This window comes from Dipodomys spectabilis, unplaced genomic scaffold (assembly GCF_019054845.1).
Source record: "Dipodomys spectabilis isolate Male_0828 unplaced genomic scaffold, ASM1905484v1 ptg000095l, whole genome shotgun sequence".
Lineage (NCBI taxonomy): Eukaryota > Metazoa > Chordata > Mammalia > Rodentia > Heteromyidae > Dipodomys > Dipodomys spectabilis.
This window is the reverse complement of record NW_024870772.1, coordinates 28796650-28812526: the sequence shown is the minus strand read 5'-3', so window position 1 is coordinate 28812526 and position 15877 is coordinate 28796650. Positions and strand designations below refer to the sequence as shown.

The 15877-nt window shown below is 39.2% G+C and overlaps 1 protein-coding gene across 1 annotated transcript in view; it reads right to left on the bottom strand.

Annotated features, from left to right (window-relative positions):
* The window catches only part of LOC122112870 (phospholipid-transporting ATPase IB), a 421079-nt gene that overhangs the window by 120387 nt on the left and 284815 nt on the right, over window positions 1–15877 (bottom strand). The window contains exon 27 of the mRNA XM_042685833.1: window positions 4180–4254. Coding sequence (XP_042541767.1) covers window positions 4180–4254 — 75 coding nt within the window. The remainder of the gene's footprint in view (window positions 1–4179; window positions 4255–15877) is intronic.

Here is a 15877-nt window from a genome sequence, read left to right as displayed (position 1 = left end):
GGATGACATATAAATGGAGGCAAGGTGCTAACAAAGGATGGATCAGGATAACTTTTCTGTTTTCAATTTATTTCAAAATCAGAACAATTTATTTCCCTAAGAAAAACCTCCACCTATGGCTTAAATATGGTGTGTTTCCCCAAAGGTCTCTATGTGGCATGGATGAGTGGCGGAGGCATTAAAAGAAGGAGCTTAGTGGAAGGTGATTAGATTAGGGATCTTTACCCTCAAAAGGGAAGTGAGTTAGTTCTCTTGACAGTGAGTTGGCAAAAAGTGAAGCCACCTGATAGGACTGGTCCCCTGCTGTGTTGTAATCAGCCAATGGCTGGCTGAGAAAGGGGCTCATTGATGCAAAACATCCTAGATTGTCTGATCTTGCTTGGACTTCCAACCTGGACTTCCAAACTCTGACCTAAGTAAACTTTTTTCAGTTATAAAGTATATAGTCTCCCATATTTTCATATAGCACCCCAAAGTGAACTAATACACATCAATCTTCTCAAAAGTTTTGGCCCTTCTAGCATTCTCATTCAGAGAGATTTATAGATTCTTGGATCCTTAACCATCCCATAGGAAAATATCTTTCCTCCTAGTTCTTCCTGGCATTTACTGCAATGGCTGTTCTATGGATTTTGGTAGCTTAGAGTCATTTTACCTTGGATTCTACTGCTCAGGGGATACACAAATGCACCATATTCCAAACCTACAGATCAGAGGTCACTATGGATCTTAAACTGTCTGTCACATGCATGACAATCACTAGAAAAGTCTGTTTTTAAGGCAGCATCTCTGAGATACTCTTTGTTAAGTCAGTATGGGGCTCATGAATCTGCATTTTTCTCTTTTTTATTGTTATTACCAAGTAGTTGTATAAAACGGTTACAATTCCTTAAGTTATGAGTGCAATGCTTCTTGGTTAACATCACCCCTTTCTTTGTTCCTCATTTTCCCCTCCAATCCTTACCCACAAGTTACATAGTTCATTTCTTTTATATTGTATACCTTGAATGCAATGACTGCATTTGTTTACCCTCCCTCTATTCCAGTGTCCCTCTTTTGGTGTCCAAAAACATGTTTCCACTTCCTGGTATTTGTTTTGATAAACCATACTTCAGTTGTTCAGAGGAGTTATGCCTTTGGATTCATGCCCTAAGTAAGTATACTCTCCTTTAGTCAGTTAGTTTGTATATAAATGCATTGAACCCTGTATAAATTACCATGCCTACTTGTATGTACAACTTCTACATATGAGAGAAAACACGTGCCATTTGCCTTTTTTGAGTATGGCTTATTTCACTTAACATGATATTTTCTGGGTCCATCCATTTCCCTGCAAATAACAAAATATTATTCTTTCAAGTGGATGAGTTTTTTAAAAAATTAAAAAAACCCTCAAACGGGGGGGGGGGGGGGGGGTGTAGGCCTTAGTTTGATCAACATTGTCTTTCAGCCTATCTGCACCTATACGAAGTCAATAAGATGTAGTAGATTCATTTGAATTGCCCAAGGCTATACAGAGATAAAACAAACAAACAAACAAACCTGCCTTCACGGCAGAAATGAAGACACACAAGAGATAAAGGAGATCTCATCAAGGCAATTTACTTCTATGCAGAAGGGTGCATAGCCGCTCTCCACAGATTTAGGCAGGCATACCAGGCAGGGTATCTGCTCAGTTTTTATCTTAACCCAAGCTGCCTCTCCTTGTCAAGGAGTCAGGCTCACCTCCTATTCACAATTGGTTAGCAGATTGGTAGACTGATACAAGGAAGTTTAAAAGCACTACAATCATTTGTGAAAGTTCCCACTCATTGATAAGGACTTATACCCTTGACACTACTGACTGATTATAAACAGCACAGCTGATACTGTTTGAACTTAAGAAGCAAATAATTCCAGGAAACGTCAGTATAGAATATGATGAGTTGAGTTGTTGCAAGATGGAGACATTTTTGGTTTGACAGAAAAGACAGCTTTTTCTCACAGCCTAAGCATAAAAACAGGACCAAAATCCACCCATCCTGTAAGTAAGTGACATGTATTTCAGGCCTGTACTTAGCTCTAAAAGCAAGAGCCTTCTAGGGTTCAGCCACTGTTAAGATGGGTGTGGCCTGGCTCCCTGTGAGGGGTCAGCCCTATGACACAACCTTTTCCAGGGTGGAATCATTAAGGATATAGTCACCGCAGCATAAAGAATATAATAAGCATCTTTTCCTCAAATCCTAGCATAACTTTGACTTACTCAAGGAATTGCACATCTTAGCTGGGTGTTGCTGCTCATCCCTGTAATCCTAGGAGGCTGAGATCTGAGGATTGTGGTTCAAAGCCAGCCCAAACAGAATAGTCCATGAGACACTTGCCTCTAATTAAGCACCAAAACAAGGACAACATAAAGCTGGAAGAGGCTCCAGTGGTAGAGTACCAGGCCTTGAGCATAAAGGCTCAGGGACAGCATCCAGGCTCTGAGTTCAAGCCCAAGCCCCAGGACTAGCGCGCGCGCGCGCGCACGCACACACACACACACACACACACACACACACACACACAGTTTCAAACCTTGCAAAGCTAATAATCTCTAGTCTCCTCTTAGTTCTTTTTAAAATGTTTTTACTGTTTTTATACAGGTGATATACAGTTATATATGTCAGGTAATAACTACACTTTTTTTGGGACAATGTCACCCCTTCCCTCACTCTCTCCCAGTTTTTCCCTCCTATCTCCACCCACAAGTTGTAGAGTTCTCCCCTTAAATCTTAATGGTGAAGTCTATGGGGTAGGCGGTTGGAGGAGTTTTCTAAAGCATCTGTTTAGTCTTGTTCTCATCTCTATTGACCTTTTGTCTTTTAGGTCATTAGCACAAATGTGTAGTGCAATTGGAAGTAACACAGTTGCTATCTGACATCATAGTCCAAAGTCAAGACCAGATGCAGCATCATCAACATCTGAGTCTATACATCCGATCTTTTTCACTTATAGTAAGTCACACAGGACCACAACATGCTATTATGCTCAGCATTTTATACCCAGTAGCTATTCAGAAAAAAAGGATGACAGAAATATCCAGTCACCAATGTACACAATAACCACAAGGTATATTATGACATGTTTGGGAGAGTACACTATCTGTGCTGGCTGCTTTATCAGGTAAACTCCCACAGAGCATAGCAGTCCAATGTTAGGGTTAAAGGCAAATAGAAGACAATAGCTCAAAAGATGGTACTGCGTTTATTAAATTTTTTTGAGCTGGTCCTGGGACTTGAACTCATGGACTGGGCACTGTCCCTGAAAATTTTTGCTCAAAGATGGTGCTCTACCACTTGAGCCACAGCTCTACTTCCAGGTTTGGTAGTTGGAGATAAGAGTTTTCATGGATTTTCCTGCCATGGCTAGCATTGAACTGTGACTGTCAGCATCTTAGCGTCCTGAGTAGCTAGGATTACAGGCATGAGCTACTGATGCCCAGCAGCACATCTTTTAATCGGGAGTCTCTACTGTAGTCTTTTGGGTTTTTTTTCTTACCATGTAATGAAAACAAGCAATCTAAGCTACTGAGCCATTCTAGCTCATAGTTTATATTTCTTCCTAGCTTTTGAATTCATCACAGCCAAGTAAAGAAAAAAAAGCAGAAAATCATGAGAGTTACCAAAAAAAAAAATCAAAAGCTGATTACCATTCTCCACAGCAGCTGGAAGTCAGAATTAATTACTTAGTCACTAACAGTAGAAGAAAATATTCTTTCAAAGGAGTGATACTCTCTCAAGAAAGGATACACAGGACACTAGATCATATACTACAGAGTGATATTTACATTTCAGAAATCAGAAGTCAAATTATGAAATGGAGGGAATTTTAGATGTCGTTCAGAATATTTTTACTTGAGCTGAAAACACGAAAATGTTGCACAGGCGTTTTGTAAGGGGGTTAACAAGCGTCTATTACCAAGACATATGGGTTAATAATTTCATGGGTTATTCAGGAATGATCTGCTATGATTGAAACCATGTGTGCAGAGTTTGGGCTTCTGCAGGATGTGTCTCACCAGCCAAGGCCCTGAAGATATATTTGTGTTGCCTGCAAAGCATACAGATGATTGGCTTAGATACACTTCCCAGACATAAACAGTGAAGGAATGTTCCTGAAGTTCTGTATGCTATCAGATAGAGAAGGAGTACTGCTTACCACATTGTACAAGCCGATGCACCAACGCTCAAACAAAATCTGTCCAGAAAATCCATTAACAAAGGCGAACCAAAGCTGAAAGAGAAGAGAAAGTTCATGAAGTTTTTAGATCAATATTGACCTAACTGTTTCCATTCACTAAAGGACTGGGGAATGTGGACCACCAGCTGGACACAACTGCTAATGGATAATGAGCCCCAGGATCATGGCAGTAGTTCTTTCCTTGAATTCCCAATATATCACAACTATCAAAATTTTAATAAAAATTTATATTGAAGACTTCAATTCTTTTTTGTGCCAGGATCTGAGTGCTGTCTCCTCAAGGCTTGTGTTCTATCACATGAGCCATAGTTCCACATTCAGCTTTTTTGGTGTTAATTTAAGGGAAGAGTCACATGGACTTTTCTGCCTGGGCTGACTCTGAACCATTCTCTCAGATCTCAGCCTCCTAGGTAGCTAGGATTATAGGCATGAGCCACTGAAGCCTTGCTGAAGACATCAATTTTAGGAGGCAATGTGTACAGGCTTGCAGACAGGAAAATAATTAATTTATACTTAATATGTGTTGTGTTCACATTGTGATTGGAAGAATCTCAACTTCATGTTTTTTCCCTATACATTTGATTTGGTCAATATGATTTGTTTCAAAACATGGAGCCTCTTTTCCTGATGACCACCACCTTAACAAATGCAAAGCAGAATAATATGGAAAAAATATTCTCAAGTCATCCTTTGGGAAGGTATAGAATATATAATTAGATAAAATGCTGGATTGTTATTCATGCCTTCGAGTAGTCTACAATTCATGATTGACCATAAATAACTACAAAGCAAATTGCGAAGAATATAATTAGTGCCAAACAACAAGGGAAGAAAACCACATTAGCGAAGGAAAGATCATTCAAATACAATCAGCAGAAGATATGGAGGGAGTCCGATGATGAAGAGGGAATGGAAGAAGAGATGAGCCATCAGATCAATGTGCAGAGACTGGACTCGAAATAAACACACCACAACATGGGGTACAAAGTCCTTCCATTTAGAATCTAGTAGAATTTAGCTACAGTCATGCAGCTATGGACCCATTGCAATAATGATATGTACAAGTAGTTATGTTGAAAACGAACTTTACAACTTTGGTGGGGGGGGGGGAGGATTGGGTGGGGGAGCGGAGGAAGGATGGGAAGAAGGAGGAGGCTACAATGCTTGATAAGAAATGTACTCATTATAATGCCCATGTAATTGTAACCCCTCTATACAGTATTTTCACAATAAATAAAAAAAAAATCCCATACAATGTTACTGAATTTCTGCATTTGTAATTGCTAGGTGCCTTGTTTGTATAAATAATGATGTATATGTCTTTCTCTGTGTTCTTTGGGGGGGGGGGGGCTATTGCTTACAAACTTCTTTTAGAATTGAGAAAAATAGCCAAAGCATCTTTGATAGAAGGTTCTGCACTAGATGAAAGTATCTGAAACCAAGTTGGAGTGACTTCTAAAGTGAAGATCTTTAACAATAGTTTTTCTTCTGTGAGTTCCCTTATTTCCCATTTTGTACTAGATCTTTCCTAAAAAAATGAGTCCTATCCTACCCATTTCTCCTTCAAAAGAAAATCTATGTGCCCATATATAGTTAATTCTTGGAGTATCTCTCCAACTTTCACATATATAAAGATTGTAAAGACACTAGGGCTACACCCCCCAGCTTGTTCCCAACCTGAGTAAATTTTTTAAAATGTAATTCTCACCAAACATGACATTTATATATATGTATATATATTTAAAATTTTTTTTTATTGTGAAAATACTGTACAGAGGAGTTACAATTACATGGGCAAGATAATGAGTACATTTCTTGTCAAGTATTGTAGTCTCCTCCTTTGTTTCCCCTTCCTATCCCTTCCCATCCTCCCCCCACCCCCCACCCAATTCTCCTCCCCCCCCACCAAAGTTGTAAAGTTCATTTGTCCACATAACGACTTGTACATCTCATTGTTGCAATGGATCCACCTGTATCCCTATTTAAACGATTTGTTTTATCCCTTCCCCTCCACAAATTATACCAACCTCAAATACAGTGAAAGCAGGGGTTATACCATGGGGGAGGGACATACAAAGCAACAAAGAAATAATCTTATAAATGTGTTAGAAACTATCACCTGAAAGAAAAAAAAACATTTGAATATATGTCTTAGGGTTCATTTCCCTAACATCAACTTATCTGACCTTTTCTGCTTGACTCAGACATAAATAGTTATTGCAAATAAGGGAAACCATGGGACCTAAGTTTCTTTGGGCCTGGCTTACTTCACTTAACAATATATTTTTTTCCAAGGCTTTCCATTTCCTAACAAATGGGGCAATGTCATTCTTTCTAATGGAGGCATAGAATTCCATTGTGTATATATACCACCTTTTCTGAGGGGCATCTGGGTTGGTTCCATATCTTAGCTATGATAAATAATGCTGCAGTAAACATAGTCGTGCTGGTAGCTTTAGTGTGGCTTTGTGATCCTTTGGGTAAATGCCCAAAAGTGGGATTGCTGGGTCATAGGGGAGCTCTAGGTGGAGTCTTTTGAGGAACCTCCATACTGCTTTCCAAAGTGGTTGAACAAGTTTACACTCCTACCAACAATGCAGTAAGGTTTCCTTCTGTCCATATCTCCTCCAGCATCTGTTGTTATTAGAGTTCTTGACTAGAGCCATTCTAACTGGGGTGAGGTAGTATCTCAATGTTGTTTTGATTTCCATTTCTTTTATGGCTAGGGAGGTTGAGCATTTCTTCATGTGTCTATTGGCCACCCTTCTTTCCTCTTCTGAGAAGTTTCTCTTTAAGTCTTTAGCCCACTTATTTATTGGGCAGTTGTTTCTTTGAAGATTTGTGTTGGGGGGATTTAATTTTTTGAATTCCAGGTATATTTTAGTTATGAGACCCTTGTCTCAAACATGACATTTGTGACCAAAACTACTTGTTGTGTAATACTAGAGGGAAGCAATTTGGGCTTTCCATGCAGAAAGTGGGGCATTCAGAGACCTGGAAGAGAAAATTAATGTATGTTCAAGTCACTCAGGAACTTGTACCCAGGTGAAAAAACATTATGTGAAAGTGACCACAAAACTGTTTATTAGGAGATGGACGAATGTAACACCATGTTTACTGCTAGAAACCAAAGCTTTTGTGAGAAATCTTGACTTTATGGGGAGGGAAGATGGCAAAGTGTGTAACCATCTACCCTTTCTCTGATCCCTGCAGACTAAAGTTCCCTTAGGCTTTGATGATCCCAGCCTTGGCGTGTTTTATTTTGTGATTAATTTTTCTGTACCCAAATACTTCCTTTCCCCTTTTCTAATCATTTTGTAACACATGCTGACTCTTCCTTTCAATAAGTACCTATTGGGACTCAAACAAAATCCCATACAATCACAGACTCTAGTTGAGTGAGGTAAAAATCAAAGCCGTTCAAATGTATTATTATTAATTATTATTATGGTAGAACCTAATGGGCAATAGTTCTGCCATAACAACCCACCCCAGAAATTTTCCTGACTCATATTTTTTTCAAAATTTGCTTCCTAATTCTAACAAGTCCTAGTATTTTCTGTCCTTCCTTCTTTCCTTCCTTCCTTCCTTCTTTCCTTCCTTCCTTTTCCTTTTTCTTTCCTTCTTTCTTCCTTCCTTGCTTTCTTTCCTTCTTTCTTTTTGTCTTTCTCCCTTCCTTTCCCTTCTCTTCCCTGGCCTTCCCTTCTCTTCTCTTCCCTTCCCTTTTCTCTCTCCCTTTCCCTCTCCCTCTCCCTGTCCCCTTTTTCTTTCTTTCTGTGCCTCTACTAGAGCTTAAACTCAGGGCCTAGATGCTGCCCCTAAGACTTTCCTTGCTTAAGTCTAGTTCTCTACTGCTTTAGTCACAGCTCCACTTCTAGGTGTTTTTGTGTATGGTTATTTGGAGCTAAGAATTTCCCAGATTTGGAGCTCTGGCTCAAGTGGTAGAGTGCTAGCCTTAAACGAAAAATCTCAGGGATAGCACCCAGGCCCTGAGTTCAAGTCAAGTCCCAGTACTGGCACATACATACATAAAGCCAAACTCTGAAAGAAATGAATGAAATGTTATTTTTTTTTTTGCAAAAAACTAAGTGTAAGACCAGAATGTCAGAAAGAAAGGTAAATATTTTATCAAAATTTTTATTGTTATTATAAAGGTGATATACAGAAGGGATACAGTTACATAAATCAAGTAAAGAGTACAAATTTTTTTGCTAGTTCTGGGGCTCTCTGGGCTGAGGTGCTGTCCCTGAGCTTTTGTGCTCCAGGCTAGTGCTCTACCACTTGAGCCACAGCTCCACTTCCAGTTTTTTTGTTTTTGTTTTGTAGGTCACTGGAGATGAGAGACTCTCACAAACCTTCCTGCCTGGGCTGGCTTCAAACCATGACTCTCAGATCTCAGCTTCCTAAGTAGCTAGATTATAGGCATGAACCATCAGTGCCTGGCTAAGAGTACATTTTTTTTGGACAATGTAACTCCTTCTCTCCCTCTCTCCTAGTTTTAACCTACCATCACCACCTACAAGTTGTATAGTTCATTTTCAACACTGTGTTCAGCGAGTGAGTACCAGTGCTGCATTTCTTCACCCTTTCTCTCTCCATTTCTGTGCTTCCCTTTACACTCCAAAGACATATAAAGAAACAAACAGAACAAAAAGGAAAGGAAAGGAAATTAAAACAGCAAAACAGAAAAAAAATCCCTCTTGTTTTCATTTCCTGGAGTTCATTTTGGTAAATATTATTCTACATGATTAAATGCACATAGGCATTTTGCCTTTCTGTTCCTCTCCTAAGAGTATCCTCAAGAAAGGTAAATATTTAACACAGTAACTAATTTCCATAGAGAAAAGTATTAATAAAATTGAAAGGAAATTGATCCACAGTACAATCAAAGGCCTGGTTTTCTCAATATGTAAATCAGAATGAAACTGCCCTGTAAGAGGCTAGAAAGATATGCTAAGAGTATATCCACTGTGTTTTCAGGGGAAAAGAAAACTTGGATATAAATGGAGGAAATCTCTCTATATTCTCCTCCCTTTTTACTCTACCCCCCTCCCTTTTTCTCTTCTCCCCTCCCCATCCCTTTCTTTATCTCTTTCAATTGTAGGGAAAAAACCCAGGGCCTTGCACCTGCTAGGCTAGCACTGTACCACTGAGCAGTTAGAAATATCATTTTTATTAGAATACACACACAATTGCTATTTTTAAATTTATATGATGGACAAAAATATAAGGAAAATAGAATTCAAATACTCAGCTAGTAGTATAGAATTTTCTATAAATAAGTTTAATATACATTTTCTGTGACTCAATGATTTCTCTTTTAGGGCTATACTCTTACTTATTCTTAATAATATGCAGGTTGGCTTTGACATTATTTGGAAAGATAGAACACTAAAACCTGCATGTATGTTGATAGGTGGTAAAATAAATAATAGCTCACTCATTTGATGAAATATTATATAGACATTAAAAAGATTAATGTAAGCTAAGTACTAATGGCTTATAATTGTAATCATAGTTACTCAGGAGACTGATCTCTGAGGATCCCAGTTTGAAGTCAGGCTGGGTAGACAAATCCAAGAGACTTATCTCCAGTTAACCAGCAAAAAGCTAGAAGTAGAAGTGTGGTTCCAGTGGTAGAGAGTCAGTCTTGAATGGAAAAAGCCAAGGGAGAGTGGAAAACCCTAAGTTCATGCCCTAGTACTGGCACATATACACAAAAGAAGAATAGAAATCCATATACACTGTCAGAGAAAAAGCTCACAGATGTATCATTAAAATGAAAAATCAAGACATAAGCCAGACATGGCTCAAGTCTATAATCCCAGCTCTTAGGAGTTTAAGGTCAGTCTGAGCTACATGGAAAGACCTGTCTCTTACCCTTCACCTCAACATAAGTCAAAACAAAACAACCCCATTCTCTATCAAAAAAGAAAGTATAGCCAGTCACTGGCTCATACCTATAATCCTAACTACTCACAAAGATGATATTTGAAGATCAAGGTTCAAAGCTAGCCTGGACAGGAAAGTATGTGAGTTCCAATTAATCACCAAAAAGCTGAAAGTGAAACTGTGGCTCAAGTAGTAGAATGCTAGCCTTGAGTGAAAATGCTAAAGGACAGTACCCAGGCCTTGACTTCAAGCCCTGGTATTGGCACACGTGCGCATATGCACACGCACACGCACGCACACACACACACACACACACACACACACACACACACACACACACCCCAACCAAAAAACAGGAAGTAGAAATTTATCATCCCTCCAGTTCCAAACAATCAGGAACTGGGTTCAAAACTCCCATTCTTCATCTCCGACTATTCACTTAGATTAACTGACTGTTGGGGCATCTCCTCTAAACAGCTAGGGATTGGATTCTGCCACATTTCATCAGACTTTTGACATGTTTGTGCTAATTTTTGTTAGTCCCAGTTGTTGCCATCTCTGCAAAACTATAAACACACAATCCTCAACATTTCCATTTCCCTTTCAATCTGCTTTCAAACTGCCCATCATTACACGATGAGGCTTGCTTATTTGATTGGAACTATTTTCTTGGTAGAGGAAAAAACCCAAATAAACAAATTAGGCAAAAAAAACCCAACTCTTCATTTCAAAGTGAATGGGCTAGGTATTTCCTTTCCTTTCCTTTTTTCTTTCTTTCTTTCTTTTTTTTGTTTCCATTGAGAACTTTCAAATTCAATTTCATTTTGGTAAGGTTTCCAAGGGTAAAAGGGGGGGGAGGGGACAAACTCCCACTGTATTTTTAAACATTTATAGCAATGTATTTAGTTTTTATTTTACTTATTCGTGAGACAGGTACACGATGCCTCTCTGACACATTATAAAATCAGGCTTCCACATTAGTCATATATAAATGTTAATTCATACACAGAAACAACAGTACCACCCAGTTCCTTAGCATGAAAGTTATATGAGAGGGAGGCAATGAGTTCCCAAATGCATATACGAAACACACAGGCCTAGATGAAAACAGATGGCCTGACAACCCCTCATCCTACCCCAAACCCCGATGCACAGTTACTTGTATGGCAAGTTGCTTAAACCACTGAATTTTACTTTTTTTTTAATAGAGGGAGGGAAGGGGGTGGAAGAGATTCCTCTGCATTAACTTTCTTATTAACTAGGAATGCTCTTCAATGAATGCAGTCAAAACTCAGAGCCAGGCTCTGGCTGGATGGTCTCTGAATTGTTGGTTTGGCGGGAGGCTTGCCAGTTACTGCTGCTGGCCAAGCTGCTGGGGTTTGGGTCCTCAAATGTACTGCTGTTATGAGCAAACTGACCCAACTTATTAAACAGCTTTTTCCTTCTTGGAAAAAAAGATCATTCTTTGCTTTAACTTTTGCTTGGCTGCCAAAAACGCAGTAACCATCTTGGCTAATGGCAGAGGCTCCTGTCTGGAGGTGCCGTCGCCAGTGTGCAGCCTCAGGGGAACCGTACCTGTCACCACTTTCAGGTTCTCAACTAACAGCCCACATATTTCACAGATGACTATGAACTTTGGGAAAAGGATGGCCTGTTCCTCCATCTTTTTTTTTTTTTCATCATGGTCACAATTCAAGGGCGGGAGCTAAATGGAAACGAGTGGGTAGAAAGCAAAGATTCAGTTCAGCATCTACATGGCTGAGGATGCTGTGGACAATCCCCAGAGGAACATATCTTTAACCATTTCTTCCAGGCTCTGTGGTAGAAGCTTAAAATGGAATTATTAACTATATTAGTCATATCATTTCTCACTAAAGGGGCAGTAACACTATGATCTACCAATTTGCACATAATGTCTGACATGATTAACTAGCTGACATTAAAAATAAGTTCTTTTAAACAGCCCAGTGGTTCATGCTTGTAATATTAGCTAATCAGGAGGCTGGGATAGAAGAATCGTAGCCAGGGCAGGAAAGGCCATGAGACTCTTATCTCCAATTAACCACAAAAAGCCACAAATGGAGGTATGGCTCAAGTGGAGTGGTAGAGCACCATCCTTGAGTGAGAAGGGGACAATGCTCAGGCCCAAAGTTCAAGCCCCAGGACTGGCAAACACACATATATAAAAAGAGTAAAACAAGCCCTGTGCTGGTGGTGCACGCCCGTAATCCTAGCTACTCAGGAGGCTGAGATCTGAGGATCATGGTTCAAAAGCCAGCCCGGGCAGGAAAGTCCGTGAGACTCTTATCTCCAATAAATCACTGGAAAACTGGGAGTGGTGCTATGGCTCAAGCGGTAGAGCACTTGCCTTGAGCTGAAGAGCTGAGGGACAGCGCCCGGGCCCAGAGTTCAAGCCCCGTGAGCAAAAAAAAGAAAAAAAAAAGAGTGAAAGTGTGTCTGTGTCTGTGTGTCTGTCTGTGTGCCAGATGGGGCTTGAACTCAGGGTCTGGGTGCTGTCTCTGAGCTTTTACTAAGAGTACTCTACCACTTGTGCCACAGCTCCATTTCCAGTATTTTGGTGGTAAAAAGGAGAAAAGAGGAAGTGGTGCTGTGCCCCAAGTGTTAGAGTGCACACCTTGAGCTGAAGAACTCAGGGAGAGCACTCAGGGCCACAACCACAAAAAACAAAAAAGGAATCTTATAGAATTTTTTGCCTGAGATGGCTTCAAAATATGATTCTCAGATCTCAACTTTCTGAGTAGCTGTGATTATAGGTATGAGTCACTGGCACCTGACCATATTTCATTTTTTTCTCTGTAATCTTGATATCCTATGTAGCTAGAGACAACTGCATATCTGTAATCAAAGAGATACAAGTCAGTCCCTGCACACAATAGGTACTCAATAAATGAATGCATAGAGGATAGTAATACTTAATGTTAAAGAGGAAAACTCACATAAAGTGAGCCCAGGACAAGACTGATCTCTTAAATGCTTTGTCTCCAATAAATGTGCCCAATCTTCATTGTTTTTATGAACAAATGAAAAGAAAGGCATTCTGCAGAACTATTGTTTTAGCTCTTTTTGATGATGATTAAAGTGAACATGTATTTATTGCTTACCCTTTTTCCAGAATCTTGCAGCACACTGAATGGATTAGCCCATTTAAACTTCATCACAGTCCTAACAAAGGGCCATTATTTCCCTTTCCCAAATGAGAAAATCCTGGCACAGAGAGGATGAAAAAGACTGTGGTTCCTTCCCCACCACAGAAAAAGATAACTTAAAAACTGCAGGTAGCCAGGCACTAGTGGCTCATACCTATAATCCTAGCTACTCAGGAGCTGAGATCTAAGGATCATAGTTCAAAACCATCGTAGGCAGGAAAGTCTGTGAGATTCTTATCTCCAATTAACCACCATAGAGCTGGAAGTACGGCTGTGGCTCAACTGGTAGAAAATAAAAATGCTCAGGAACAGTTCCTGGCCCCAGGACTGGCGCAAAAATAAGGACTTCAGCTACTAGTAGTAAACTCCATGACTCCCCTCCCCCCCCCCCAAGCATCTCAAATCAGTATTTGTGGCACTAATTTACTATGTCACAGATTGTTTAAGATTGTAATATCAACAAAACATTTAACAAAAAAGCGTATGAAGAGATTAAAAACCTCACTAGGAAAATTACCCAGATCTCTCTCCTAAAATGCAAAAGGATCTTTTTTAAAAATTAGAGCACAACCTGTTATGGAAAGTATGCTATAAAAATCACCCTCATTTTGTATAACAAAATAATTCCCTGAAATACTAATATCACAATCTTTTGTTAATCGGGTTGGTTGAGACCATGTAGACAAAAAGGTAAATTATCAAATTCCTTGAAAAACAACTGGAAGTAGAGTTGTGGTTAAAGTGGTGGTAGAGTGCCACCCTATAGCAAAAAATCTCAGGGACAGTGTCCAGGGCGGACTAGCACAAGAACAAGATCTAAAAAAAAAAACAAAAACAAAGAAAAACAAGCTGGGCACTGATGGCTATTTTAACTACTCAAGAGGCTGAGACTTGAGGATTTCAGTTTGAAGCCAGGCCGGGAAGAAAAATCTGTGAAATTCTTATCTCCAATAAACTACTCAAAAAAAGCCAGAAGTGGCACTGTGGCCCAGGTCATCCAGTGCTAACCTTGAGCACAAAGAGGCTCAAGGACAACACTCAGACCCCAGGATCATCATCAACAACCACAACAGTAACAACAAAAACCCTACAAATTAATAATAATGGGGTAGACTATTTTCCAAAGGAAATTTGAAATAAAGTGGGAATTATTGTATGCAAATAAACGTGGTATGAGATGCTCATATATAAATTAATTCATTGTTTCTTTTAAGTTCTTTTTCATTAAAATATCAAATGATATAAAAGTTGAATGCTTTAGCATTGGAACAGTTGGAACAGGAAAGTCTGCTAAACATTTTTCAAATTTCTTTAATTATGAATTTCTCACCACTACAGAATGCCTCTGTTTCTGGGGGGGAAACCCACAAAAAGAATTTCATGCTATTACAGACCATCAGGTAAATACAAAACGGTGTTTTCGCCCCTATAAAAGACCATAATACCGACCAGATGAAGTATGCGCAATTAAATTGATTTTTAATAAGGAATTCTTGGCACCACACAATGTAATCTCTACAAATTGTGTCAAGGACTAGGTAATTTTTTTTTAATAGTTCAAGGCTTAGACTCCTCATTCCAAATCCCATGCTGGCTTGCTAGGGGACCAAATAGCTCTGGAGACCAGTAAGGAAATAACGAGCCTTTCATCTGGAGGTGACTGGTTAGGATCTGCTATCGTTCATTAATGACACAGCTGTTTCCAACCTTTTGGTGTTAGAACAGTGGCAGGAGCTTTACAACATAAGGGCTAGCAAAAATATGTATAAGATCATTTCATTTATGGGCAGGACCTATGACAAATGCTTGAAGACATGTTTTATAACCAATAAAGCCAAGCTCTTAATTTTGTGACAAGTAAGATTTAGTACCTGGTTCCATACAGTAGGATGGGCAAGAAGCGAGTAGAATTTAGGTGTTTGCCCTCCTTTTTCCACCTCCATTAAATCTTTCCATGGACTTTCTGTCTTATTTTTTTATTCTGAAAGTGATAGGAAAAGTTTTGTCTACTCTCTGAGAGAAGGGATGCAAGGAAAGTATCATAGGTATGCTTTTTTTCTAAAATAATTTTAGTTATTGAATTATTTAGTAAGATACTGTTTCAAATTACACTCTATGTTTTAGGCAGGTGGTATGAAGGTGAATGAGATGTGGTAGGCATGGCAATGTATCAGTGTCTTGAAAAACTTCTTTGAAGGACATGGAGGGAGAAATGACTCTGTCTGGAGAAGTTGGTTAGCACAGTCTTTCAAAGGTGGTAGTCACTTGTCTCAGAGTCTAATGCCAATCTTCAGTGAGGTAGGGGTGGGGCCTTAAGGTAAAGCAAGCAACTTAAGTGCCAACATAACAAGTGTTATTTGGCAGGTGACTCAAATAAGGAAAATGAGAGGACATGGGGCTCTTGCATGAAATACATGAGCTGGTGTTCTCCAAATAGTTGAAATATTTCCCAAAAGAAATATGAAAAACAAATATGCAAATCTGAAAAAAAAATCCACAATGATCTCAAGATAAAATACTATTTTAACCACTTTTCAAGTGTGTGTTCACTGGCACTAAGAATACTGATTGTGTGCTATCCATTTTCAAAGCTATTT